Raw genomic sequence first — 23,658 nt, forward strand, 5'->3', positions numbered from 1 at the left:
TCCGGGGGCGGGGGTGTTTTGTGTTCTTTGGGAGAAGTTGACCGCGCCGAGATCAGAAAGCCGGGGACCGGAGCCGAGTAATGCTACTACTATACTCGGATGTACCCCCCTTTTGACATGATCACCTCTAGTGGTTCAGGCACGGCTGGGACGAGAGGGATACCCTGCGTCAAGTGGCGATACAAAAGCCCTGGAATTCTAGATCCGTTGTGATTCGGGGAAAAAAGGATTTGTCTTGGTCAACGACAGGCATAAATAAGCCCTAGACAACGTAGTATACACTTCCTCGCATGGGGTATTGCTGGATGATGTAGGTATCATCGACAGTGCATATTCGAACCAACGTTGCAATTGAGGTCATGATCTTCATAGCGAACGTTGTATAGATGGTCGACGATAGGGGGGGAAAAAAAAAGTAATCTTGATCCTTTCCCTCTTGATCTTGGACATTTCGATATTTAAAAAAAAAAAAGAAAGGGAAAATGGCAGCAAAACATGCAACACCGGGTATTCGCTAATGGTCACCCACTTAACTACTAATCCGGCGGTTAGTGGCTTATTTAGGGGAGAGTAGACGGGATCCCAAGTTTTCCACTACCTATGGTCGCATGTGGTAGTTACCGAGACATTAGACACTATATAGCGTATCTTATTCATTTTATACCGCTCTCTGCAGTGCTCAGAACAAGAAAAGACTGTAACTCTTGTCAATGTTGAAAATCTAGAACCCCAGATTTTTGGGAATAGTGATATGAAAAAATCTCATCCTCGTGTGTCTTATCACGTTTGTGATATTTCATCATCAGACACATCATTGCTGCTGACTGTGTCAGTACCTTGAAGGGTGAAGGGCTCGTTCATAGTGTCATGATACTGTGCTCAGGCGGACGAGCCCCCCACAAGACCCCACTGAATCTGTCCCACAGTACGTAGTAGCAGTACCTATTACTATACGTACATATGCGTCTCGGTTCGTGCCGAGTGACAGCCTTGCGGCAGGCACAGTGGTTCGTCCCGCTTCCACTCTAGCTCTGTCGAGCTTCCAGGGCACATGTCATTGTGTACCTTGCCTTTGCCATCTCGACTTTAAACAATTGCAATGTCCTTTGACATTTTCCCGCACCACGCAAAACAATACTTTTACAACCGAAGAGAGTCTCACACCTTTTTTTTTCTTCTTACTTCATTAGTGATCACAACTTGCACTGTGACACAGACTGATCCCACCTGCCGATCCAAGGTTATTTGCAGTGGACACATAGTATTCGAGAAATCACCGTCGCAAACAACAGCCGCCAGCCTGCATCTGTCCGCCTTGCTCAGCGCAGCACTGAACCCCTCACCGCCTGATGAGGCCCTCACATCCCACACTTACCGAGACAAGCTACAACTGAAGGCGCTCTCGCGATAATCGCCTCCCTCAAGATGGGCGATCCCGCTGGGGACGACGGGGCCCTAGATCGCTCCCTCCTCACGCCCCAGCAACGCGCTGAGGAGGCCTACGGCCAGTGGGACAAGTTTCTGACATACGCCCTCAAGGTCCGTCTCGACCCAGACCGCTTCGCCGAGTTCGTACCCCTGCACGCAAACCGCCACCCGCTCGGCCCTCTCCCCGTCGCCGACTTATTCCTGCGCCCCAATACGTGGAACAAGAACGCCCTGGACCCGCGCGTGCCGTTCTACCTGCAGACCCTGCTAGAGCTGCGCTTGGTCGATCTACAGGCAGTGCTGGCCGGGCTACTACGATACAGCTCAGCGCATGCCATCGTGGATGCTGCGAAGGATGGAGAGGGACAGCAACAGGAGGAGCAGGAAAACAACGAGGACGATGACGACGACCACAAGAAGGCAGTGGCGGGACAGAAGGGCGTGAAGCGTTCATCTGATGCCGCCGGACAAGACAACAGCAAGGGGAAGGGCAATACGGTGACGCGCTGGCAGAGCAGCTTCACGTCCGACGAGGTCATCTTCTACCGCCTGCGTCAGGCTGTGGGAACTGGCTCCGCGATACGGAATGGGAAGGATGCGATAGAGGTGTCGCTCATGATGGCAAGGTGGATGATGCTCTTCACATCTGCAAGCGCAGCGCTGCCCGTTGAGCCGGACGATGTCATGATGGATGGGATCACCAGTGCATACTCTGCACCTAAGAAGGCTAGAGATCAACTGGAGAACGCAAGGGCAGGTTTCGTGATGCTACTGCTGAGCATAGTTGAGAATCCAATCGTATTGCAGGCTTTGAGTAAGCCCGTTGCGAGAGGTGAGTTGCACTACAAAGAAACGTTCCTCCTCCTCCTCCCTTGGGATGCCGCTGACATGGGGGGAAAAAAGGCGTTCGCAAGGCCTTGTCGAAGAGTCTGGCGAATTTCGTCCCGTCTATCATCCCGGGTTCCGCCCAAGAGTCCCAAGGCGCTGCTCAGATCGCATCGAGACTGGAAATGTTCCGGACAGAGACCTTGGCTGGGTTCGAGCCGGTTGACAAGAAGAAGGAGGCTGCCAACGCGGAGATAGACGAGCTTTTCGATGAGACTGTTGGCCTGCAGAGCATTGTGCTGCAACCATTGGACATTCTTCGATCTCGCGCCGGCTTATACATTTATCTCAACGCGGCTGTGAGTGGCAACAGGGACAATAAATGTCGCTATGGAAACATACTAATGATCTACAGTTGATTGGACGACCACTACTGGACGACGCGTCTCTATACAGCTATCTGCACAACAGGTTCGAGGGAGACATACAATTGACCACGATCGACCTCATACTAGCATCCTTTGACGTCCTCGCGAACGCCATCTTTCGCAACGAAGGCCAGCGATCAGCACACCTCCTCCGCTCGTATCTGATCAATAAAGTTCCGCTCATCCTGGCCTCCTTCGCAGCGACGGCGAGCCCCATGTATCCGTTCAACTCCGAGCTGTGTATTACGAATGCGCTTAGCCAAGTGGACACGAACACGTTCCCGACGCTTTCGTCGCTGTTTGAGAACGGCGAGAATAATCCCTTTACCGAGTCTGTACGGTCCGACTTCGTTACTGCCTGCTGTCTGCATGGCCTGGTGCCCGAGTCCAGCATAGACAAGCTGCTTGGGGACTATGCTTACCAGACGCTGCCGGCGGGTGGCCGTTATGTCAAGGACAAACTGGTCCAGGAGTGCACAGCAGACCATGACCGCATGTTGCGGCTCATAACGGAGTTGGATAAAATGGAGGGCAATGCCGGAGCTGTCTGTCAGGCCCTGACCGAGGTGAGAGCGGTACAACATCCTCAGTTTTGTAAGGCCATCTGCTGACTTGGGGTGCTATTGAAGATGCTTGGTCGGCTTTGTGCCAACAAGGAGACGATGACATTAAAGCAGTTATGCAGCCAATTGGCCCGCAACCCTCTCAATCTCGATGTGCTTCTTCTTTTCGACAAGCCCCACACCATCCTTACGCCTCTGTGCGAGCTACTGGATAATTGGGGTTACGAGGATGATCAAGGGGAGTATCAACCTGTCTATGAAGAGTTTGGGTCCGTCCTCCTACTGCTTCTGGCATTCGTCTACCGCTACAACCTGTCAGCCTCAGATCTGGCGCTTAGGTCTCCAGACTCATTCATCGCGAAGCTCCTGGGCAAGGGCCAACTCAGCCGCTCGCTGGATGGGTTGAGCGAGCCAGAGAAGAGCAATTTGAATGGGTGGATCCATGGCCTCTTTGACACCGATGGGGGTGGTCTAGCGGATGACTTGCTCTCATCGTGTCCTCCACAGAATCTCTACCTCCTCATTCCTACGTTGTTCCACAATATTGTTCTGGCGTTCAGCACTGGGTATCTTTCCGAGGAGAGCCTTAAGACGGGTATTGAATGTGAGTCTTTTGACGGTCTGGCCGTATGTCTTCACGTATTGACCAGGTTGCAGACCTCGTGGAACCCTTCTTGCTGCCCTCATTAGTGACAGCCATCATTTACCTCGCAAATTGTCTATGGACCGACCGACCAGAGGAGAACAAGGCCATCATCAAGATCCTGCAGCTCATTCTCAGACCGACCCAGAAGTTGACCCAGGAATCAAGCGACATGCTCAACTCTGTCAGGAACATCGTGGCCAAGCCTCTAGAGAACGGGCTGAGAAATTACCAGCGCCAGAACCCAAAGAGTCAAGATGTTGAGCCTCTTCTCCAGGTCCTCAAAGACAACATTGAGCTGTCTCGGAGGGCAGGCGCTGCGCCTGTCCAGGAGGTTGAGACGTGGTCCAGCAGCAGTGGTGGTCTGGTCGCAAATATCAAGCATACGACCCACGCACTCACCGTTTGGAGCCTTCAACAGTCTGTGATCCCAACAGCTTACTCACATCGACAGATTCTTGTCGGTCTGAAGCTTGTAGGCGCAAAGCGGGTTCTCCGCGCCATTCTTGAGGAACTGAAGGCGCAAACCGAGGCAGGCAATAGCAGCATTTCTTACGGTTACGACGTCGCGGCCGCTCTTGTATGCGCACCGGATGTGACAAACGCGATCGACAGCAACCCCTCACCATCTTTCTTAGACGATGCGGCCGCCCCAGCGAACTCTGTGCCTGCGCAGCGACATCTCTCTCTACGCGAGGCTCTGAAGTGGGAGGCCGAGGAGTGGAAGAAGATTCAGAAGAAAGACCCCGTCATGGCCGAAATTATTGTGCGCCTCTACCAGAAAGTCGAGAAGCAGATGACACCCACGGCGCTGGCCATGCCGGCCCTCGACACCGCCGCTGCCATCGCTGATGCTCTCGTGGCCGACGACGCAGCTGCAGCAGCTGTCATGGCAGATCCGATGTCCCTGGACTCTGCCGGGGTCGCGGGCCTGCCATTGGATCTCAGTGCCGGCGCCGGGGATCTGGGTCTCGATGCTGGCTCGAATTCGGCGGCAGGGCTAGATCTGGTCGGCGGGGACGATTGGGGCCTTGATGGGCTGGATGGATGGGATGCAAATATGGATCTGACTTAGCCTGTCGGTCTGGATTTCACATGACGGTGCTTTGCCGAGGCTGTCTGGCAGAGCTGCGACAAGATCCAGATGCAGTGCTCAGCCTTTCTTGGGGGCCAGGCGCAAGCCTCCTGCACTTCGGTCCCGTGCTTATCGAAAAGTTAACATTCTGCCAGGCGTTCAGGTATACCTAGTCATCGACACTTAACGAGCGAATTTATGCTTCTTAATCAGGCTCGCAGTGCCGATCAGCGATGCGAGAGCCTCTGCTTTGCCTGCAAGGCTTGGGGGGCGGCGCTTTGGAGTTCGATCGAGTTCGTCTTTTGTACGCATCGGAGAATCATGATATCAACACAAAGGCCCCCGTCGAACTTTATCATAGGACTCGTGATGGTTTCCTTGAAGCGCGCAACTCTGCCGGCGACATTGTGTTGCTTCTGATGAGGCTTCCTGTACCACAGAAATCGACCAGGCTCGCCGGTCAGTCGGTGCACTACCTTGCTGACGAACGCGCCGATAAGTACGCCACTATCATATTCTGCTGAGATGAGAAAGCGGGGAAAACTGAGCGGGTCGCTCAGCAGCCACGCGCGAGGCTCTCGTCAGCACGATTCCCGTGTCTGCCCGTCGGAGTGGCAGGCCGAATAAAGCGTACCAAACATGTTTGAGGCTCCGGATTGAGTAGCCAGAGCTCAAAAGGGTGGACACAGTCTACTTTGTAATAGCATCGCGGATCCCTGCCCGGTTTCGACCATGTGCGTACCCCCCTCAACATGCGCTATTCGACATGTCTAGTGAGAATATACACTCCCATCGTGGTTGCCAGGGTGTCTTGCTGATGTTACCTTGCCATCCCTTGACTTGACAACCATTATCTGGTGTGGTGCCGGTGCCACATGTTTGAGGTAGTGTGTTTGGTGGTTAGGGCTCAGCAATGCTCAATTTGTGTTCTCATGATGCTGGTCTTCCCTCCACATTTTCTTCTAATGTGCCATTTCCTCGAATTTACCGAACCTCTCGCAGTTCTTACTGCTTATCACTCCCTTTTTCGCTCGCCCCTGGAATTTGTAGAATAACCCCCTCGAGGATTAGGACTAAATGCATTCATCACAGAACAATCTTTGACGTTCAAGTCGATAAAAGATGTCAGCTCGTGATCGGGAGACCGACCCGTAGGATAGTGCCAACCGCGCAAAACATCTTTCAAGATTAGCCGCCTTGAGTTGTGCGGTCAACAATGACTTCCACAACATAGAGCCGACTACCCACCTCGGCTGCGTTCTGGAGACTGATAGTGTCAGTCAGATTGTGGGAGTAAAGGAGCTTCGAAAGAGGCCACTGTCCCGAAGCCTTCTTGTTTCTCGATTTATAGTTCACTTCGTGAGGAACGACTTCGTTCTCGGACAGCAGCAACATCAGAACGCAAGGCTGTACGGCCCAGCACAAAAGATGAAAGCAAAAAGGAACAAAAAGGACACAACACCGCAAAGAACTCGGAAGACAATCGTCGGGATCTTGGATGGTGTATCAGTTTCATTTAAACAAATAAATAACAACTCCATATGAGTTTGGTTTTTGGGGGGTTTTTTTTTTTTTTTTTTTTTTTTTTTTTTCGAAAGATGAAAATCACCAAGTCAATTCATCTACAGCCTTCTTCTACTTTCTTCTTTTGCCCCCGCTCCCTATCCACGCAATGAAGAATCCAGACTTGTAGTGGGACTTTTTCGCAGTGTCAGTACACTTGTAGGATACAGAGGATTCCAGACACTTACACCATGACGCTTGCATTTCTTCTTTCGCTCTGGTTTATCGTGTAGCGGCGACGGTGGCAGCGGCGGTGGTGGTGGTGGTCGAGGAGGAGGAGGAGGAGGAGGAGGAGTTGGAATTATAAATGGTGGCAGGGGGCGAGGATCGTGGGGGACCTCCTGTCGACAAACAGCTATGTCAGCAAGAGCAGGTTGGTATCTTGGAGGTCATGACATACCACAGCATATTCTGTTTTCGCCTGGACCTCTGCCTCATCCATCTTTTGGCAGACAGGGCAGCGTATGTCGTCCCTCATTCTCATCGGCCGCCTCGATGCCACCTGCTCATCGGGCACACTGCTGCCCGGCCTCTGGGCACTGATACAGACGAGCTTTTGTCTTCCTCTTCTGTCCTGAACAACTTTGAACCTATCGTCGGGGTGTCTTGCGGCTTTGGCAGCGTCACACTGCACATAAGTGTACACTTCGCACCGGTGGGTGTTTGAGGGGTCCGCCGACCGGTTCAGCTCGGTGTGAGGTGCTGCTGCGGCACTTCCACTCGAGGTATTGCTAACGAGCAGTGAGAGGAGATTGAAATTCCAGGCCTGGCGCCTTGCCGCACTGCCAGCATCGGACTGGGCCTGCGCGGGAGCAGGAGGATGGCACTTGCAGGACACTCGATAATAACGGCAGTTGACATAAACCACCGTTTGAAGAAATTGCAAGCACATGATGATATCTGCTTGGCTGAGTGGGATTCACCCAAACTGTGAAATGAAATCAATAGTCTGTGTTGCACGATGCTGCTCCATATTGATTTCCCCCTCGAGGACTTGGGTCGGTGACAGGCAAGCCTGGTTCACATGTTTATATGCCGAAGCTTCACACTTTCTTCACCCACAAGACAAGCAGCGCAGAGAGATCTAGAGAGGCCGAGAGCCGCATGATTACTACAAGAAGTCGGAAAGAATTCTACCGTGGGTTGCACAAGTCGAAAGACTCAGCCCCCTCACATGCGACCAAATATGCAGCTCATCTGCGGGGTTCACCGACGTTACAAGTGTGCACTTTCGCAGCCTTATGTGCAAATCGGGATCTGCCTTGCAGGAGAATTCCTGTGAGGCTGCGACGCCGTCTCTGTTGTTCGACATAATTAACGCTTTTGAGGAGGGTGCGAGGGTTGGGGGGGGGGGGGGTGGGGAAGCCGTGGCCCTTTTCCTCCCCTCCATCTTCTTTTCTTGGTTCTACCAGCTCGTCAAAACCTTACAAGACAGCAGCATTGCACTGGAATCATCGCGAAAGCGGAAGTCTAACCTGTGAGAGAGGGACCTGGATTGAGACAGAGCCGCGTAATACCTTGAAGCGCCAAAGTTCATATCTATTGAAGGATCAGTGATGATGAAAACAATACGATGGGGAGACTGCGCCAACCTCGAATCACGCGCTGGTAATAGCTAGCGAAACTATCGTGGTGGGTCACACAACATTATCCTGTGGGTGTGTTATACTTCTTAAGAGTATGTATTAAGCGTCACGTCAGCGACATGGCGCCCCAGGGGGGCTCTGTCATAGAAATTTGTTTCGAGTTCCAGGGGACGCTTTGTTGCTCTAGACAAGCTGAATGCGTCGCATGATGACTCTTCCTTCTTATCTTTCTTATTTGATTCTCTTGAAGAATGGAAAGGGAAGTGACATGTCAGTCGGTGAAATGCATAATTTGTGGCTTCTATGGTGTATGATCTAAACAGGTTTGGGCCTGGGCTGAGTGCCAGCCGATTCTCCCATCCGTCCGTGGTGGTCAATATGCAGCTCCTTAAGTGGAGATCAGCTTGCCTTTTTCTTCGTCCTCACACTGAATTACAATACTTCTATCGTTCAGCTACAGATTCTGCCATGTGAATCTCATCGTAGCCTCTGCATGCCAAGAAATGCTCTCCAGTCATGATCAGCTGAGCTCAGTATTCTTCGCCAGGTGATATTTTACCTTTGGCCGTTCGAATTTTAATGGAGACCCTGAATTGTTGTGCTTTATTCTTGTAGTATATACATTATTAGATTTCAAAGATCCTGAGGGTTTTATGATGTGATTAGTACTTGTCAATATTAACATTTGTTCAGCCTCCCAAAGAGACCTCGGGAGGAGGGCGGGCTTCTCTAAGCATGTAAGTCGGAACCAGCAGCTGATTTCTCAGTAAACACTCAAAAGCAACCTTTAATACAGTTACAAGTGATGTTTCATATGAATGTCTAGTAGTAATAACCCCAGAGATATCAAGCATTGACATTCTATTTCCACAGCTTTGGTGAAACAGACATCCCAAACTGGCGGGACGAGATAAAGCAGGACTTAAGTATTATTTGCTAAGAAGTGCTCAAGTGTTGAATCAGAACTCTACGATCGTGTTGACTCGAGGGCTATTTACAATTCAACACTAGCATCTTATGACAACTTATAAAGTCAGACCAATGGTATAAAAGAAGTCAAGAATGAGCCTCGTTGTGAGACTATATGCAGGCAGCAGCGTTCTTCAACATAGAAAATGAATTATGTTGAGTGTGAACACCTGGACATAAAGTAATTACAAGGTTGAAAAGACACAAGATTCATTTCAATCTTCCCAACTCCCAATCGTAAACTGTGAATTGCACATGTTGGTCAGTTCCCAGTCCTCGGCGCCCAACTCCCCCCTCATCCCCTCATCGTCCTTGTCCCCACAGAGCCCGGCCACAAAGATGCTCGACATGAAATGATCATCCGTAGCATGCGCCTCTCTGTACTTGGGATGCTTCATCAGCGCCGTCATCTTTCTCCTCAGCCTCGGCCCGCCGACGCCCCTCGGACTTTCGCCCGACGAAGAATAAGCAGAAGATGATGATGATGATGACCGCAACACCGTCCCGTACGCGGCATCCTCAATCCGGGTGGCGGACGAGTTACCAGCGACGAAAGCGTCCATTACCTCCTGGCGAAAGTCCATGGCCCAGGCCTCGGGCGGCGTGGGCTGGGCAAAGTTGTCCCTGTAGCGCAGCATGGGCGTCCAAACGTTGCGGTACAGGTTGTGCACGGCGCCGCCGCTCCCGATGAAGAGGACCTTGTGGCTGTCCCAGTCACGCAGGGGCCGCAGGGCCGCCCCTACGGCCATGTGGAAGTGCGGGTCGTATCGGTGCTGCGACGAGATGATGGTCGTTGGTGGGCAGCCCTTTGGAAACATGCGGATCAGGACGAGATACGTGTCGTGGATCCAGTCAAATGTCTCGTCGGGCTTGGAGGCGATGCCTGCTGCGGAGAGGTGAGACTGGATGGTGGAGACCATGGCGAGGTCTGGGTTGAGCCTGTACTGCTCGTATTTGGATGGGTGGACAAAGGCGACTGGGTTCTTGCCAGGATGAGGGTTGGCTGAGATGAGGACGCCATCGAAAGTGGTGGCCCAATGTGCACCCTAAGGGATGGTTTAGCAAGGAGTCAAACGATATATTCCAGCCCATTAAGGGACGAAAAGAAATCTCACCATCATAATCACATGTTCCACGCCGTTCCTCACAGCCTGATCACCCATCCTCTCCCAATATCGGGCCGAAGCACTGTCCTCACCCAGCATCATCGTCGAGCCATGAGAGAAGAAGTGGACTGGGGCCATCTTGCCCTTCTGTTTCTTCTTGTTAGCAGCCATGATGATGTCTGTCTGTCTCAGCAGTCGTGCGTCGGCAGTCTCGCAGATTTAGAAAGGAAGTAAAGAACAAAGAACTAAAAAGATGGCTTCCAGCTCTTTGAATGATGATCTCGTGGGGAAAGACTATAATAGTAAAGTTAGGTTTCACGGTCTGATGGCGGTTATCTGGACTTGCGGTTTCGACATGCTCTCTCCCGTGGCGACGGGAGCCACATTCACGACAAGGTCGTTCTACCTTGCGGCCAAAGTGCTCATCCACTGCATGTAACATATAGGTACAATGCATGAGAGGGTAGTACTAGACGGGTGGAGACGCTGCCCCCTCGCCAGCACCAATGCTCAAGGGATACCGATTCCACCCCACCGTCCCGAAGTGTCACAGCAATGTGTGTGTCTCTCCTCCACAGTCACGGAAATAATCCTGGATTCTCCAAATATATACCTTGCACGGCAGCTTACCCCGGGTCTTGGCCATTGCAGTGGGTCTACAGTATGCAAGGAAGGAAGGGAAAGCGTGGGGGGGGGGGGGGGGGATTGCTGCTGTAGCGGGCTCACATACTCAAGTTGCTAACTAAAGAATAGACGTTTCGTCGATTCGTATCATCTAGACCTCATGACATATGCCAGACCTTTTCTGCTCAAGTAATATGTCGAGTAACCCAGCACCGGTAAGATCATCGACAGATAGATGCCCGCCCCAGTCAAAAACCCTACCTCAAAGAACCCTACAGCTTTATTATCTGGCTGTCCTGTTGGGCGCAGTGGCTTGAGCGCCATATCCATCACAGCAGATGTCGTAGTCTTTCCACGTTTCTTCGCACCATCACCAGCACCACCAAAAATCATACCATCTATCTTCTCAAAGAACGGCGGAGGCTTCTCGACAAACTGCGGCCGCAGTGTCGAGAACATGTCCCTGTTGTACCTGTACAAGAAATCAGGTGCATGTGCCGTTGGTGCTGCAGGTCCTACGAGGACATGCGCAGGGATACGGTTGACCAGTGAAATGTGGCAAGGAATGAATTGAGCAAGATACTTGGCTGAAGCAGGCTCAGCGAAGAAGTAACCGCTTAGCAGTGGGTTCCTGTAGTTGATGGTGTCAGCGCACGTGTCCAAACATGTAGCGAACCAATCTTGTGGAGAGAAACACACTCATGATCGTGATTGAAAGCTGCGTCGGTGAGACTGGAGCACGTCGCTATAAGCAGAAATCGGCCAGTAATCTTCATCTTCATGAGTGGTGTATTCCTGCAGACATTTAGCAAGCTGCAGACGTTGTTTAGTCATGAAGGGAGGCGGACTCACTGGTCCAAGACTTCAGATAGCTTGAAGTTGGTCGAGCCGAAACTGGATATCTGCCCCTCAGACTCCGCTATCTCCAGGGCTTTCGTGGTCTCTCCGTTCCGGTCATTGCTGAGCCTGGCCATGCCTCTGACTTGGGCGAAGTAGGACGTCGCACACTGGGAACATGCTTCGAAGAAGTCCTTTCGGATAAATTCGTTGACCAGTACCAGATCCGGCGCATAAGGCGATGAGCCACCGAAGCTGAATCTCGCCGTGGTGATAGCCTTGGCTGCTGCGTTTAGGTCTGCACTCCTGTCGACAACAGCAATACATCGGCTACTGTTCGAAGACAGCAGATGAGATGTGAGGGTCGTTGAAGGTCCGTCGCTCGTCTGGTTGACCAAGATAGCCTCGTTCAGAACGGATTCGTCCGGGATCGATTTGACGATGCAGAACGTGTCGACGTTCAAGGCTTGGGACAGAAGAGCCCGCAGGATATTGTCTGTCTGAAGCAGAGTGTCTGGAAGCTATGCAGGTCGTCAGCACTCTAATGCCTCGCTAGAAAATCGGATCAAAGCTTATAGTTAGTAGCCAGGCTCACCACGACAGCTACGCAGTTTCCAGACGCGATAGCAGGTGCCAAGGCCGTCACAAGCGAATAGAGACGTGTATAGGTCGTCGGAAGTATGACCACGAGTCCAGCTCCGAGTCTTCTCCGCGGGTTGTCCTTCCCATGCACCACACTGTATTCCTTCTCAAGGCTCTTCTCGAAGTCCAGAGTCTCATAGCATTGTCGCACTGCCTCGACAGCCAGACAGTACTCTGCTTCGACTTCAGAGGTCGTGAACTCTGAGTCGGCTTCAAGGGCTGCGCATATCTGCTTGGCCTCCTCCCTGAGAACCTTGTGGAGAGATTGGAGTTGGTCTTGTCGATGTCGTACGTTCTCGGCTCGCCCGTCCACGACGGACATTTGAAGACGCTCGATGGCCGTTGGTGTAGATGCCATAGCGAACGATCTTCCTTTTTCCGGCCCTATAATACTGGTCTTTCTCAAATGTCAAGCAACAGACAAAGTTGCAGTTTCAATGGCGCACAATTGAGGATCACTTCGTAGCCTTGACGTGGAGCCAGCTCATCCATGACTGACGCATCCTCCAAGTACTCCCACGACATTTTCCCCAGTCGTCCATCAGAGCCGACATCGTATCCGATCTTATGTTGTAAAGTTTCGAGTGGTGCTGTGTGACGCAGGCCTCGAGATTGGGGTAGACGGGATGTGGGGGAAAGCTGGTCCAGGGTCGAAGGAAGGGATGGTGTACTGTGCAAAGCCCGCTGCACTGTATATTCTGGAAGCACCTGCCACTGCAGACAAGTTTTAGCATGAAAAGAGGGAGGAAGATCGACCCCAAATGTAGATTAGATGGAAGTGCTGCGGCTGTTATAGGCCCAAATCTGTGTACCGACAACATCGAGACTTTCTTCATCCAAGCCAGCTGCCGCCTTCGAAATATCTACACGAAAGATCAAGACTGTGAGACAGAGATAACACAGAAAGAGCCACAATGTCCGCCACGACAGCAGACAACCCGATCTCGACAGTCCTTGAGCGCGCTGCCGCTTCATCTCACCTGCGAGACTACGACGTCCACCTCAGCACTGACCCTTCAGCAGCGGCGCCACCGCCTAATTCAGATCACCAGCCACGAGCATCACAACAGAGATCTCACTCGAACCCGCCGAACTGGAATGGCGCGCACCGTGGAGTACCGCCTCACAGGCCGGTGAACAGAGATCTTGACTTCAGCCAGCGGCCTTGGAATGGGCAGCTCGTGGGCGATGCCTTTGTCTTTACGATGTTCACAGGCGTATTCACTATCTGGGTGAGTGTCTGCTCAGAGCTCGAACATGTTACAAAAGAAAAACTCACACAATACAGAATCTCAACTGGCTCTGGCGGAACACAGGAGGCAGGTGGAATAATAGACTCTTCAGATATAAGGTTGGCGGGGAAATTTGACAAGAAATTTGATCATATTATTTGGCTTTCTTACGAGGGGAGGGAGGGGTGGCTTCAACATGCGGGACGGGAATACTCTTCCCCTCCTCGCCCTCCTAGAGACAAACGCCATTCTGCATAAGACTAGCAATACACGATTATGATCGCCTGTGTACATTGCAAGACTGAAAGTACTAAATTTACATAGGTACTTCTCAGATATCGGGTCACCTGTCCCCGCCCCCACCTCTCCGAGGCCAGCTACTGCAACTCTCCGCCTCTTTGGGAAGAGGCGTGACGGTTATCCCGGACAGCCTCATGCATATACATTCTTGTATCAGTTTCACGGTCCAAGACGTACCTTTTACCAACATGTCTCTTGCTTTTCTGCAAACCACAAATAAGCCATCGCGAATCAGAGACCATACTCTCTTCCCAAGACAGCCAACATTGTGTCACCTCAAGATCACTCGATAACCATGGCCTCCTCTCAAGATGTCGAGACGCCTGCCATCAAGGATATCTCATCCCGTCACGAGGACAAAGAGAACAATCTTCTCTTCCTAAAGAATGTTTCCATCCCCCTCAAACATTCTTCACTGCCTATCCGTGCCAATGTTTACCTTCCCCTCAACTACACCACCCAGCCCGAGGAGCGATACCCCGTGCTTGTGACATACGGGCCCTACGGAAAGGATATCCCCTACGCGAGCTTCTTCCCGCGCTCCTTTGACGAGCTCAACCCAGAGCACAAATCAAAGTACTCAGCATGGGAGACACCCGACCCCGTCTTCTGGACCAGGCATGGGTATGCCATTGTGCGCGCAGATGAGCGCGGCACGGGCCAGAGCCCAGGCCTGCTGGACACCATGAGCGTTGGGACCAGCGAGTGCTTCTTCGACGTGGTGGAGTGGGCCGCCGTGCAGAACTGGAGCTCCGGCAAGGTGGGCCTGCTGGGCATCTCGTACTATGCTGGCAGCCAGTGGCGGGTTGCCGCGCGGCGGCCCAAGGGGCTGGCGGCCATCATCCCGTGGGAGGGCATGAGTGACTACTACCGGGATCGGTGCCGCCATGGTGGGATCTTGAGCAACCGCTTCATCAGTTTCTGGTGGAACAGACAGGTGCTGGTGAACCAATATGGAAAGGGAGGGCGGTCCACCTTGACCTTCCCGCCTGATGGCCCGGGGGCGAGAGGCCAGGAGGAGACCATCGAGGGGGTCCTTCCTGAGGATGTGCTGCTGAAGAATCGGAGGGACCAGACACAAGACAACGAGACGAACCGGTTCAGGGACGACGAGTATTACTCTAGCAAGGAGTATAAATTGGAAGATATAGAGGTGCCGGTGTTGAGTGTCGCCAATTGGGGCGGCATCCTGCTTCATCTCCGGGGTAATGTACAGGGCTACCTGCGCGCGGGCTCCGAGTTCAAGTACCTGCGGTTCATCACCGGAAGGCATGACCTGCCGTTCTACTACCACGACGAGGTCGAGGTGCAGAAGAGTTTTCTTGACGCGTTCCTGAAGGGAGAAGACCGTGTGGGCTGGAGCATCCCAGGCAAGGTCGCACCAGTGACACTGACGCTGAGGAAAGGCAACGTTGGCTACAACGATGCCGACAAGGAGAAAACATACCCTAAAAGGGAGGAGAAGGCTTGGCCACTGCCGGACACCGAGTATACCAAGTACTACCTCACCCACGAGCAGGCTTTGACGACGAGCAAACCCCCTGGAGAGGAGCTCCAGAAGCTGACGTACAGAGCGCTGGGCACTCTGGACAATCCTGCGCTTGTCCAGTTCACCACAGCGCCGTTCGAGAAGGAGACGGAGATTACAGGACACCCTCTCGCCCACCTGTGCGTGTCAGCCACAGGGCCGCCCGAAACGGATATCGACATATTCGTCACAATCCGGCACCTAGACGCCTCAGGTCAAGAGATATTCTACACCGGCACGGCCGGCGATCCAGTCCCTCTATGCAAAGGTTGGCTGAGAGTGAGCCTCGCCAAGGTCCACAGCGAGCATCCCAATCATAAATCATGGCTGCCGCATCGGGAGTATCTATCAACAGATGTTCAACCTGTGGAGACTAGTCAGACTTATGAGGTTGATGTTGAGATCTGGCCGACAAATGTCATTGTTGATAAGGGAAGTATGTTGGTCTTTGAGGTTTCCAGTGGTGATACGCAGGGCTGTGGTACTTTTCAACACAGTTCAGAAGTTGACAGGTGAGTGCTACCCCCAAATTCCTTTCACATTTCATAGAAATGGCTGGAGCTGACTCATTTGGTAGACCTGAGTCCAAGTTTGGTGGCGATAACCACATCTTGTTTGGGACAGGCTTCGACAATTATTTGACGCTGCCAGTCATTCCGTCCAAGTAGAGAATAGATTGGGAGGGAGTCCGTCTATAGAGAGATGGGCATACTGGGCCAGGTCAGAAATACGAATTTTCTTTGATAAGAAAAAAAGGAAGAAGAAAGAAAGAGAGAGAGATTGCAGAATGCTTCCAGTCAATGATGCTATGAAAGTCAGTCGTGAGGTTGTTAAATGGCATGCTTTTGGGGTCAAGTCTAGCCCAACAGCTAGGTTCAAGCTCCCCTAGGGTAGCCTGGTGGGCCCTTAAGCTTCATCATGAACCAATTGCAGGCTGAGTAGGTTCGGCCCACACCCCTCCCTTTCCCCCCCTGCAGTTGGCCTACTTTGGCTGCAGAAGGCCACATCTTCAATTGACTTGACAGCAACTTTTCTGGGGGTCTCGGATTGAAGCTTTGCCTCCGATACACCACCATCCGCTTCAGAGGTGCAACACAACCTCTCCTTCCTGCTTCTCTCCTTCCCCCCCCTCTTATCTTTCTTGTCTTGTCCTCTCGACTTCCCTCCTTCATTAGCATTATGGCTTTCCTCAAGCTCTCGGCTCTGGCTCTCCTGGCCCTGCGCGTTGCTTCCGTCTTCGCTGTTGACGCCGCTGTAAGTCTCGACACTGCTTCAGCCCCTGGGACCATGTGCGCGCACAAGATCAGTCGCGTAGAGGATCTATGTCAGGCTGTAAATTGATCTTTTTGATACTGACAAGCATCTTCGCAGCCTGAGGACGCGACTGCTCCTGCTGCTGGTTCCCCCGAGCTCAAGATCGACATTGCCACCTCCTTCCCCGACTCGACCTTTGGCGTCAAGCTCGTCAACGGCCGCCCTACGAAGGCGGTCGTCGAGATCGAGAACCACGAGGATGGGCCCATCAACCTTGTCTTCATGGGGGGCATGCTGGCGACCACCCAGCCTCTGCCCGAGGATGCGCCTCCGTCTGCTGGTGTCCTCCGTAACCTGTCTGCCATGAGCTATGATGTCGACATTGGCCCCGGGGAGGCTCGCACCCTGCCCTTCCCCTTTGTGCTGGACATGCAGCCTCAGGATGTTGTTCTCAACCTCCTGGCCGTCATTCGCAACGAGAAGAACCAGATCTTCCAGGTCGAGGCCCACAGTGGTCTGGCCAGCATTGTTGAGGCACCCACCAGCATCTTCGACCCTCAAATGTACGTGCCATGATACCCAGTTCTTAACTTGTTCCGATGGCCTCCAGATGACTGACAGTCTTTTTTTGCGTTCGGTCTCTATAGCATCTTCCTCTACGTGTTCCTGACCGGCGCCTTCGGTGGTACCCTCTACTTCATCTACAAGACCTGGATCGAGGCCCTCTTCCCGCAGGCCAAGAAGGCTCCTCGTGCTGGCAAGAAGGCCAAGAAGATCGAGGCTCCCGAGCCTCTGTCCGGCAATGAGTCTCCCGGTGTCGCCTCTGGTGTCGACAAGGACTACGATGAGAGCTGGATCCCAGACCACCACCGCCGACCAACTGTCAAGCGTGTCAAGTCCAAGAAGAACGAGTAAAAGGTAGTCCATCATGGGCAAGGGCAGACAGGGAGGTCATCAAAAGTTGGCAAAGGAAATTTGCAAATTTAACGTGCTCCTGCGCGCGGCCTGTTAGGACCGGCAGGATATCATTTGTCGGAATTTGATGTGGTGGATTGAATGAATACGGTCCGAGGCAAGATTAGCATCTACATAACGCAGGGCTCATCGAGTACAGTGTGTGGGTTAGTCGCTCTAGGCTGTACTCGCCGTCTCGCAGCCGTCACGGCTCTAGTATCAAACCTGATCAGTTATGCCGTCGACTTCAGACGAATTTTGGTGCGGGCCGTGATCGTAATTGATATCCTTTCAACCCATATCCCTACTATGACCAAGCAAAGGTTCATGTCAAGGCTCGCAATGACTGATGATACGATTCACTTAAGGCGCGCCCGCTTGCGAACAGCGACTGGCAGGTACTGACTGGCCATAATTTCGAGCGTGAAGGCTCACAGTACCTTATCTACAACAGCAGTAACAGTCAAGCGAGCATCAAGCACACTGGTTCCACAGGAGAGTCACATCTTTCCAACATCGTGAGGTGGTCTTTTCTGGTCGGGCATTGATGGTTGTGATTCGTGCTTTTTTGTTTTTTCGTTGAAATTCGCAACTCCAGTAGAATTCGGAACTCCGTCTCTAGGAAGAAGACCCGAGGCCCCAATGCACGGCGGCGTCGCTCATCGTCATCGCGAGAGAAAGGATCCGCCCAAAGACCTGTGCCCAATTTTGTGCCATGTCCGCCCGCGCTGGATGCTGTTTGATGCAACTCGTCCACCGCCGCCGCCACAACCATCACCACCACGGGCTGCCCGTCCCACCCACAGCTTCGCTCACGCCGACCGCTCCATCTCTGAAACCGTTTTACCTCAGACGTCTGGCTTCGCGCTCGGATTCGAGGAGGCAGAGGATGTCGTTCTCGCGGACTGTAGGGAGCACAAAGAGGATATATGTCAGCAATTCTGCCCTCCAGTCCCTTTGCTTGTGCTCGTGCCTTGTTTGGCTGGGGAAGAAGTCTCGTACCGGGTCCCTTCACGTTGCGGATGATCGAACGGGTCTGGTCGTCCATGAACTCGACGCGAACCTGGGTGACACCACCGCGAGAGCCTAGAATCCATCAAAATCAGCATCTTGCGCTCCCTTTTCCCGACCTGCTGGCGACAAAACGAATTTTCATCATGAAGGGGGAGAGGAGGGTGCTCCAATCGTACCGGTACGGCCGAGGACGCGGGTGACCTTGACGAGCTTGACGGGTTGCTTGGAGGCATCCATTTTGACTGATGTGTGATCTTCGTCTGTTCGGCGGAGAGTCGGGTCGAGAGATCAATGATCGATTGGGTTTGATTGTCGTGAGGCCGCGTGGGGGAGAGAAGTCGAAAAGTGGATGTGGGAAAGTATGGTCAAGTTCAGTCGGCGGCAGGGTGGGCTCGCCTGGGCGAACTTTTCGCTGGTGCGGTGAAAATCGTGTTGGGTTTAGCGTGGTTCCATGTGCCAGCTGCCATGAGCCGGCCACAGCTGTCAGGCTAGAGACCTTTCGACGGAGACTAACCTTCCCGTTACCTCAGCTGCTAGAAAGACGACACCTCACCTCCACATATCTCTTCCATCGTGATCCTTTGGCGGATTATTGCAGGAAACCCTGTCGAACCCTTGTTATATGTCACATCTCAAAGTTGCTCACACTATTGTGGTGTTTATTGTTTTTATTTATTTATTATGTATTCTTCTTCAAAGGTGATGCCATGAGCAGCCCCTCTATGGAGAATTCGCCTGCGTCAACGCAAGTTCCTGTCTGAGTCTCTATTTTTCGAGTCCAAACGGTCCGCGTATCTTCGACACTCAATCAAGTCGATCCTTCATGTCGGAATCGTAAAAAGTGGTTAGTGTAATTTCAAGATTCAGCAATGCCAAGTGGTATAGCTAAACGACAGAAGTCAAGCAGTGGTTTGCATTACGTCTATGGAGCAATGTTCGAGGTGAATATTTTTCCAAGTTTGCCGGCTCTATAAGCCGTCTTCTCAGCGCTGTCGTCAACCGAGACTCCAATACATTCACTCCCATCCCTGTGCGCAGGTCAGAAAGCCCATTGTCTCATCCAATTTTGCATCCACTCGTCCTGGACCGGTCCGACAGTGGCCAATGCTGGTGATGCCGCAACAGCCTGGCTGTTGTCCAAGGGGATTTGACCTCCGCTGCCAATGAACATTCCCTCGAAAAAGGGCAGGATCTTGATGGCCGGATTGACAGCTATGTCTTCTGTTTTCGACGCGCTCTCGCGAAGTGCCGTCACCCACTCTTCGAGGGACACCATCTGGAGCTTTTGCGACGAGGGGTCCAGACATCGCGCTACGGTCGCTGCGAGCTTCGGCCAAGCTGCATGCTTGGAGTTGATCAGGTGGTACACCACAGCACCCTGCTTGGCATCCACTGGTTCAGTCGCAAGCTCGACAATACTCTGTCCGAGCACGTCTACCGGAACCCAATCAACCACGTCCATTGCGCCGAGGGACTCTGGAAGCTTCCCGAGATACTTTGAGCTCGCGATGAGGCTCGGAAGCCATTCCTGCTTTGGCCAGCATCCGGCTTCTGTCAAGGGGCCCGCGATCTGGCCCACACGACAGACCACGGCGGGAACATCAGCCTCTTTCGCTGCAGTCTCCAGGATACGCTCAGATACGAACTTGCTCTCGCCATAGCCCAACCCCTCAGGCACTCGCCAGTCCTCGAAGATGTGCTCGGGGATCTTGTCGACCTTGTGGCCTACAAACGCAAGCCAATTCATCACTGCGCTGATGCTGGAGACGAAGAGGACTTGCGCACCAAAGGTTGAGTGCGATGAGAAGTCGACCAGCCGCCTGACGCCGTGGATTTGTTTCGCGAATGAGTCGATAGACAGGTTGAAGTCGACTTGCCAGGCGTTGTGAATGACATTCGTCACTTCAGCGAGAATAGTTCTGTATTCCTTAGGGGACAGCCCGAAGTAGGGCTTGGAGAAGTCTCCATCAAGGCATACAGTCTGGTCCTCTGGTAAAGCTTGCAACCCCTTCGCCTCCAGCGATTTTTGCATACGCTGGAGACTGTTCGGGCCCCGATTGAGGCAATATACCCGGGCGATACGAGCATCTTTGAGCAAGGAGTCCAAAATGTAAGCGCCAAGCGAGCCGGTTGATCCGATGAGCAGGATCACCAGCTTATCTGTAGGCTTTGGCTGTATGGGCCGCGCGGAGATAGGCAGGTCTGTGGTGTGGAGATCATAGAGTCTTTGCATCTTCTGCTCCTCACTCTCGTCGTTTTGTGCAGCGACATTCCCGCCGACAAGGCTGGCCACGAGACCGATCAAGGCGCCGATGGTGGGGTGGGCGTAAATGGTACGAGGATCCACCGCTTTCGAACTTCCCCGTTCCGAAAGAAGCTGGTTGACCCCTTTTGTTATGACTGTTACTTGCAGGGAGTCCAGTCCCAGTCCGAACAAGTCGGTGTCAGCAGTCACCTCGTTCAGGTCGATGCTGGTAGCTGTAGCAACGATGCGCCTGACAGCATCCTCGACAGAGCCACTGGTTATACTGTTCGAACCATTTGGAACACCGCGATCCTCGTTTGCTTTATAAAGGGCGTCGAGCTCTGGCTCGTAATCATCCTCCAGCTTTCTGCGCTGTATGGTCCCTTTCCCAGCCCTTGGTACTGGCTTGTCAGGCGAGGTGAATATGATCATGTTGCGAAGGACACGACCATGTGCAGGGCTGTGCTTGTTCGCCTCTTCGACGGACGGCCAGATCGTGTCCAAAAGTCCTTCCTTCTCAGAGTCGGTGGTGGGCAGCTTCACGGGCTCGATCAGCAGGCTCGACTGGAAGCGTTTTCTACCACAGATGATGGCTCCGTGCACAGCCGGATTCGACGTGATGATACCCTCCATTTCGAGCGGTTGGAGTTTTTCCCCTGTTGCAAAAACAATGATGTCGTCGCTTCGGCCACGGTGGAGCCACAGTCCCTCCTTGGTTGGATGCTTCGAGTACAAATCCTTCGTTGCCCACTCATCCAGCTCTGGGAACGTCGCGAAGACACCCTGGAACGGCAACAGCTTGGGATGCTTCACAATAAAGTGCTCATACAACCCATCCGAGACCGGGCGGAACTCATGGCCTCCAGCCGGATGGAAATTGATGTATTCCCAGTCTTGGCCAGGACCAGGAAACTGCGGAGAGAAGCCTGCCTCGGTCGATCCGATGCCATTCACGAGATTCGTCTTGGCAGCAATCTGGTCGCCGACGGCATGGGGCAGGGGCCCGCCTCCAAAGAGAACCGCTTCCAGTTTGCCCAGCTGCTCTAGATGCTCTGGCACCCTCGCGAGCTCGACTAAGATGGTCGGCGGTACAAAACTGACTTGCACATTGCCGTGAACGTGCATAGCATGCACAATATCAGGGGACGGCGGGAACGGGCCGAGAACACTTATGTTTCCCGTGTAGATACATCCAGCGGTCGTCAGGGCCACGCCGGCGGCATGGAATATGGGAAACCCCAGGTAAACTCGGGTCCCTTTGCCGAGGTACGGGAAGCAAGGCTTGCCACCCGGTTTCGGCAAGCTGGCAGATGCGTGGATGGAGGTCCACGTTCCTTGCGCCGCGACAATGGCCTTGGGCATACCTGTTGTTCCTGAGGTATGTCTGTGGCAGTTTTGTTAGCGAACGGAACCAAGACAAGGGGTCAGCCAAACAACACTAATGACGCGACGTACAGGACGACCATCGGGTCATATTTTGCCTCCTCCCAAGACTTTGTGTAGGGATAGTGGTCTTCGCGGCCGCCATACTCATCGTGCAGCCACTTCGGTAGCGGAGCAATCTCTTGAACATGCATCGGTCTTGCGGCCAGGATCTGCTTCACGATGGGCAGAGGGAATTTTGGCGGAAGCAGGAATGTGTGGCAGTCCAGGTCCTCCAAGAGTTTGAGATGCGCCTCAAGAGTGTTGCGCAGGGAGCTCAAAAACAGCCTGTAGCCTGTCTTGTTGCAGGCGAGTACCAGAACCACATAGGTGATGTCTTGAGGTCCCATATAGGTGAGAGTCTGGCCATCTTTGGCTGGTCCCAGTGTCTCTTCGAGATACCAAGCGCAGCGGTCCACGGCACGAGCAACCTCTCTCACGGTGATATCGCGAAAGCCATCGGCGGGGTTACTGGTCTTGGTGATGGAGTAGAGGATCCGTGATGGCTCGTTGACGGCGAGGTCGTCCAGGTACTTGACGACCTGGCGCGGCTCTTCTGTCTCTGGGATTTCAAAGTCCATAATGGGCAGGGGCCTTTTCTTGATTGAGTAAAGAAGTACGACTGTGGGAAAGATCTAAGTATGGCCAGCTACTACTAGGAATATATGAGTCGGAGCCTTTGTATTTATTATCACACAGAGGGGTGACCCGCCCCACTCGGCCCAGATAATACCGATCCTTCTGAAGATAATAAGCGTGACGATGATGACGAGGATGATGATGATGGGTGTGAAACACTCCTTTACAACATACGTAAAAGTCCCTCGGCCGCTTCCAAATGGACAATAACACCACTATAGCCGGGACCGAAAACAATTCCGCGCCGAAACGCTCTCGACGGGGCCTGGACAAATATGTGGGGGTAAATCGATAATACCCACCGGGTGGGCAGGTTTGTTTGAAGAACATGGAGGATTTGCAGTGGTGGTTGCAAGCGCCGAACTGCCGCCGAGCCAGGCAAGTAAAGCATATCATGTTATGCTTCGCAATTCCGGGTCGGTATTTGAATTCCTCTCCGACCGCACGGGACGAAGTGGCTCTCTTTGGACTTCACTCAGGCCCCTATTTACCACCACACCGTCGCCAGCATGTCGACGTGATCTGCGCGGCCCTTTTTATCACTCCACAAGTGGACTGAGGTAATGAACCTCGGCTTTGATCCCAGAGGCCTTTTCTCATGAGTATCACGAGGTTGATGGCACAGAAAACACTTCAACGAACCGGTGTTGCCGTCTTGCGCCGGGTCAGGACGCATACAGTGGTACTGTTTACAAGTTGTTCGGGTGGCATGTGAGTGGCCACCTCACTTAAGTGGCATGCTTCAACTTAATATAATAATGCATATTGTGTAATTGGAATC

The 23,658-nt window shown here is 52.8% G+C and overlaps 8 protein-coding genes across 8 annotated transcripts; 4 read left to right on the forward strand and 4 right to left on the reverse strand.

The window, feature by feature from the left end:
- Nucleotides 1-1,425: 1,425 nt before the first annotated feature.
- Nucleotides 1,426-4,962, forward strand: M406DRAFT_244903 (Med5-domain-containing protein; the record flags this gene model as incomplete). The annotated part of the gene is made up of 6 exons (XM_040916289.1): nucleotides 1,426-1,869; nucleotides 1,912-2,260; nucleotides 2,332-2,612; nucleotides 2,669-3,247; nucleotides 3,311-3,848; nucleotides 3,902-4,962. 6 exons carry the CDS (start codon nucleotides 1,426-1,428, stop codon nucleotides 4,960-4,962), a joined length of 3,252 nt encoding a protein of 1,083 aa, XP_040781679.1.
- Nucleotides 4,963-9,295: 4,333 nt separating this feature from the next.
- Nucleotides 9,296-10,324, reverse strand: M406DRAFT_248809 (LigB subunit of an aromatic-ring-opening dioxygenase LigAB; the record flags this gene model as incomplete). Its single annotated transcript, XM_040916563.1, has 3 exons — nucleotides 9,296-9,521; nucleotides 9,618-10,126; nucleotides 10,196-10,324. 3 exons carry the CDS (start codon nucleotides 10,322-10,324, stop codon nucleotides 9,296-9,298), a joined length of 864 nt encoding a protein of 287 aa, XP_040781680.1.
- Nucleotides 10,325-10,957: 633 nt separating this feature from the next.
- M406DRAFT_34412 (uncharacterized protein) lies at nucleotides 10,958-12,647 on the reverse strand (the record flags this gene model as incomplete). Its single annotated transcript, XM_040921943.1, has 4 exons — nucleotides 10,958-11,441; nucleotides 11,510-11,605; nucleotides 11,663-12,168; nucleotides 12,249-12,647. 4 exons carry the CDS (start codon nucleotides 12,645-12,647, stop codon nucleotides 10,958-10,960), a joined length of 1,485 nt encoding a protein of 494 aa, XP_040781681.1.
- A 556-nt stretch (nucleotides 12,648-13,203) lies between these two features.
- Nucleotides 13,204-13,658, forward strand: M406DRAFT_35761 (uncharacterized protein; the record flags this gene model as incomplete). The annotated part of the gene is made up of 2 exons (XM_040923724.1): nucleotides 13,204-13,521; nucleotides 13,578-13,658. The coding sequence occupies 2 exons, from the start codon at nucleotides 13,204-13,206 to the stop codon at nucleotides 13,656-13,658; spliced, it is 399 nt and encodes a 132-aa protein (XP_040781682.1).
- A 474-nt stretch (nucleotides 13,659-14,132) lies between these two features.
- On the forward strand, nucleotides 14,133-16,017 carry M406DRAFT_59624 (uncharacterized protein; the record flags this gene model as incomplete). Its single annotated transcript, XM_040924644.1, has 3 exons — nucleotides 14,133-14,168; nucleotides 14,207-15,861; nucleotides 15,927-16,017. The coding sequence occupies 3 exons, from the start codon at nucleotides 14,133-14,135 to the stop codon at nucleotides 16,015-16,017; spliced, it is 1,782 nt and encodes a 593-aa protein (XP_040781683.1).
- A 407-nt stretch (nucleotides 16,018-16,424) lies between these two features.
- On the forward strand, nucleotides 16,425-17,801 carry M406DRAFT_320484 (uncharacterized protein). The gene is made up of 3 exons (XM_040919393.1): nucleotides 16,425-16,603; nucleotides 16,721-17,166; nucleotides 17,251-17,801. Exons 1-3 carry the CDS (start codon nucleotides 16,529-16,531, stop codon nucleotides 17,516-17,518), a joined length of 789 nt encoding a protein of 262 aa, XP_040781684.1. The 5' UTR covers nucleotides 16,425-16,528; the 3' UTR covers nucleotides 17,519-17,801.
- A 305-nt stretch (nucleotides 17,802-18,106) lies between these two features.
- On the reverse strand, nucleotides 18,107-18,893 carry M406DRAFT_320486 (40S ribosomal protein S28; the record flags this gene model as incomplete). Its single annotated transcript, XM_040919394.1, has 3 exons — nucleotides 18,748-18,893; nucleotides 18,560-18,643; nucleotides 18,107-18,462 (listed from the first exon to the last, which is right to left on the reverse strand). Coding segments are annotated over exons 1-3 (202 nt in total), but the record flags the coding sequence as incomplete, so codon positions are not given.
- Nucleotides 18,894-19,610: 717 nt separating this feature from the next.
- Nucleotides 19,611-22,819, reverse strand: M406DRAFT_34511 (uncharacterized protein; the record flags this gene model as incomplete). Its single annotated transcript, XM_040922036.1, has 2 exons — nucleotides 19,611-22,200; nucleotides 22,272-22,819. 2 exons carry the CDS (start codon nucleotides 22,817-22,819, stop codon nucleotides 19,611-19,613), a joined length of 3,138 nt encoding a protein of 1,045 aa, XP_040781686.1.
- Nucleotides 22,820-23,658: the final 839 nt, after the last annotated feature.

Source organism: Cryphonectria parasitica, assembly GCF_011745365.1.
Source record: "Cryphonectria parasitica EP155 unplaced genomic scaffold M406scaffold_1, whole genome shotgun sequence".
Lineage (NCBI taxonomy): Eukaryota > Fungi > Ascomycota > Sordariomycetes > Diaporthales > Cryphonectriaceae > Cryphonectria > Cryphonectria parasitica.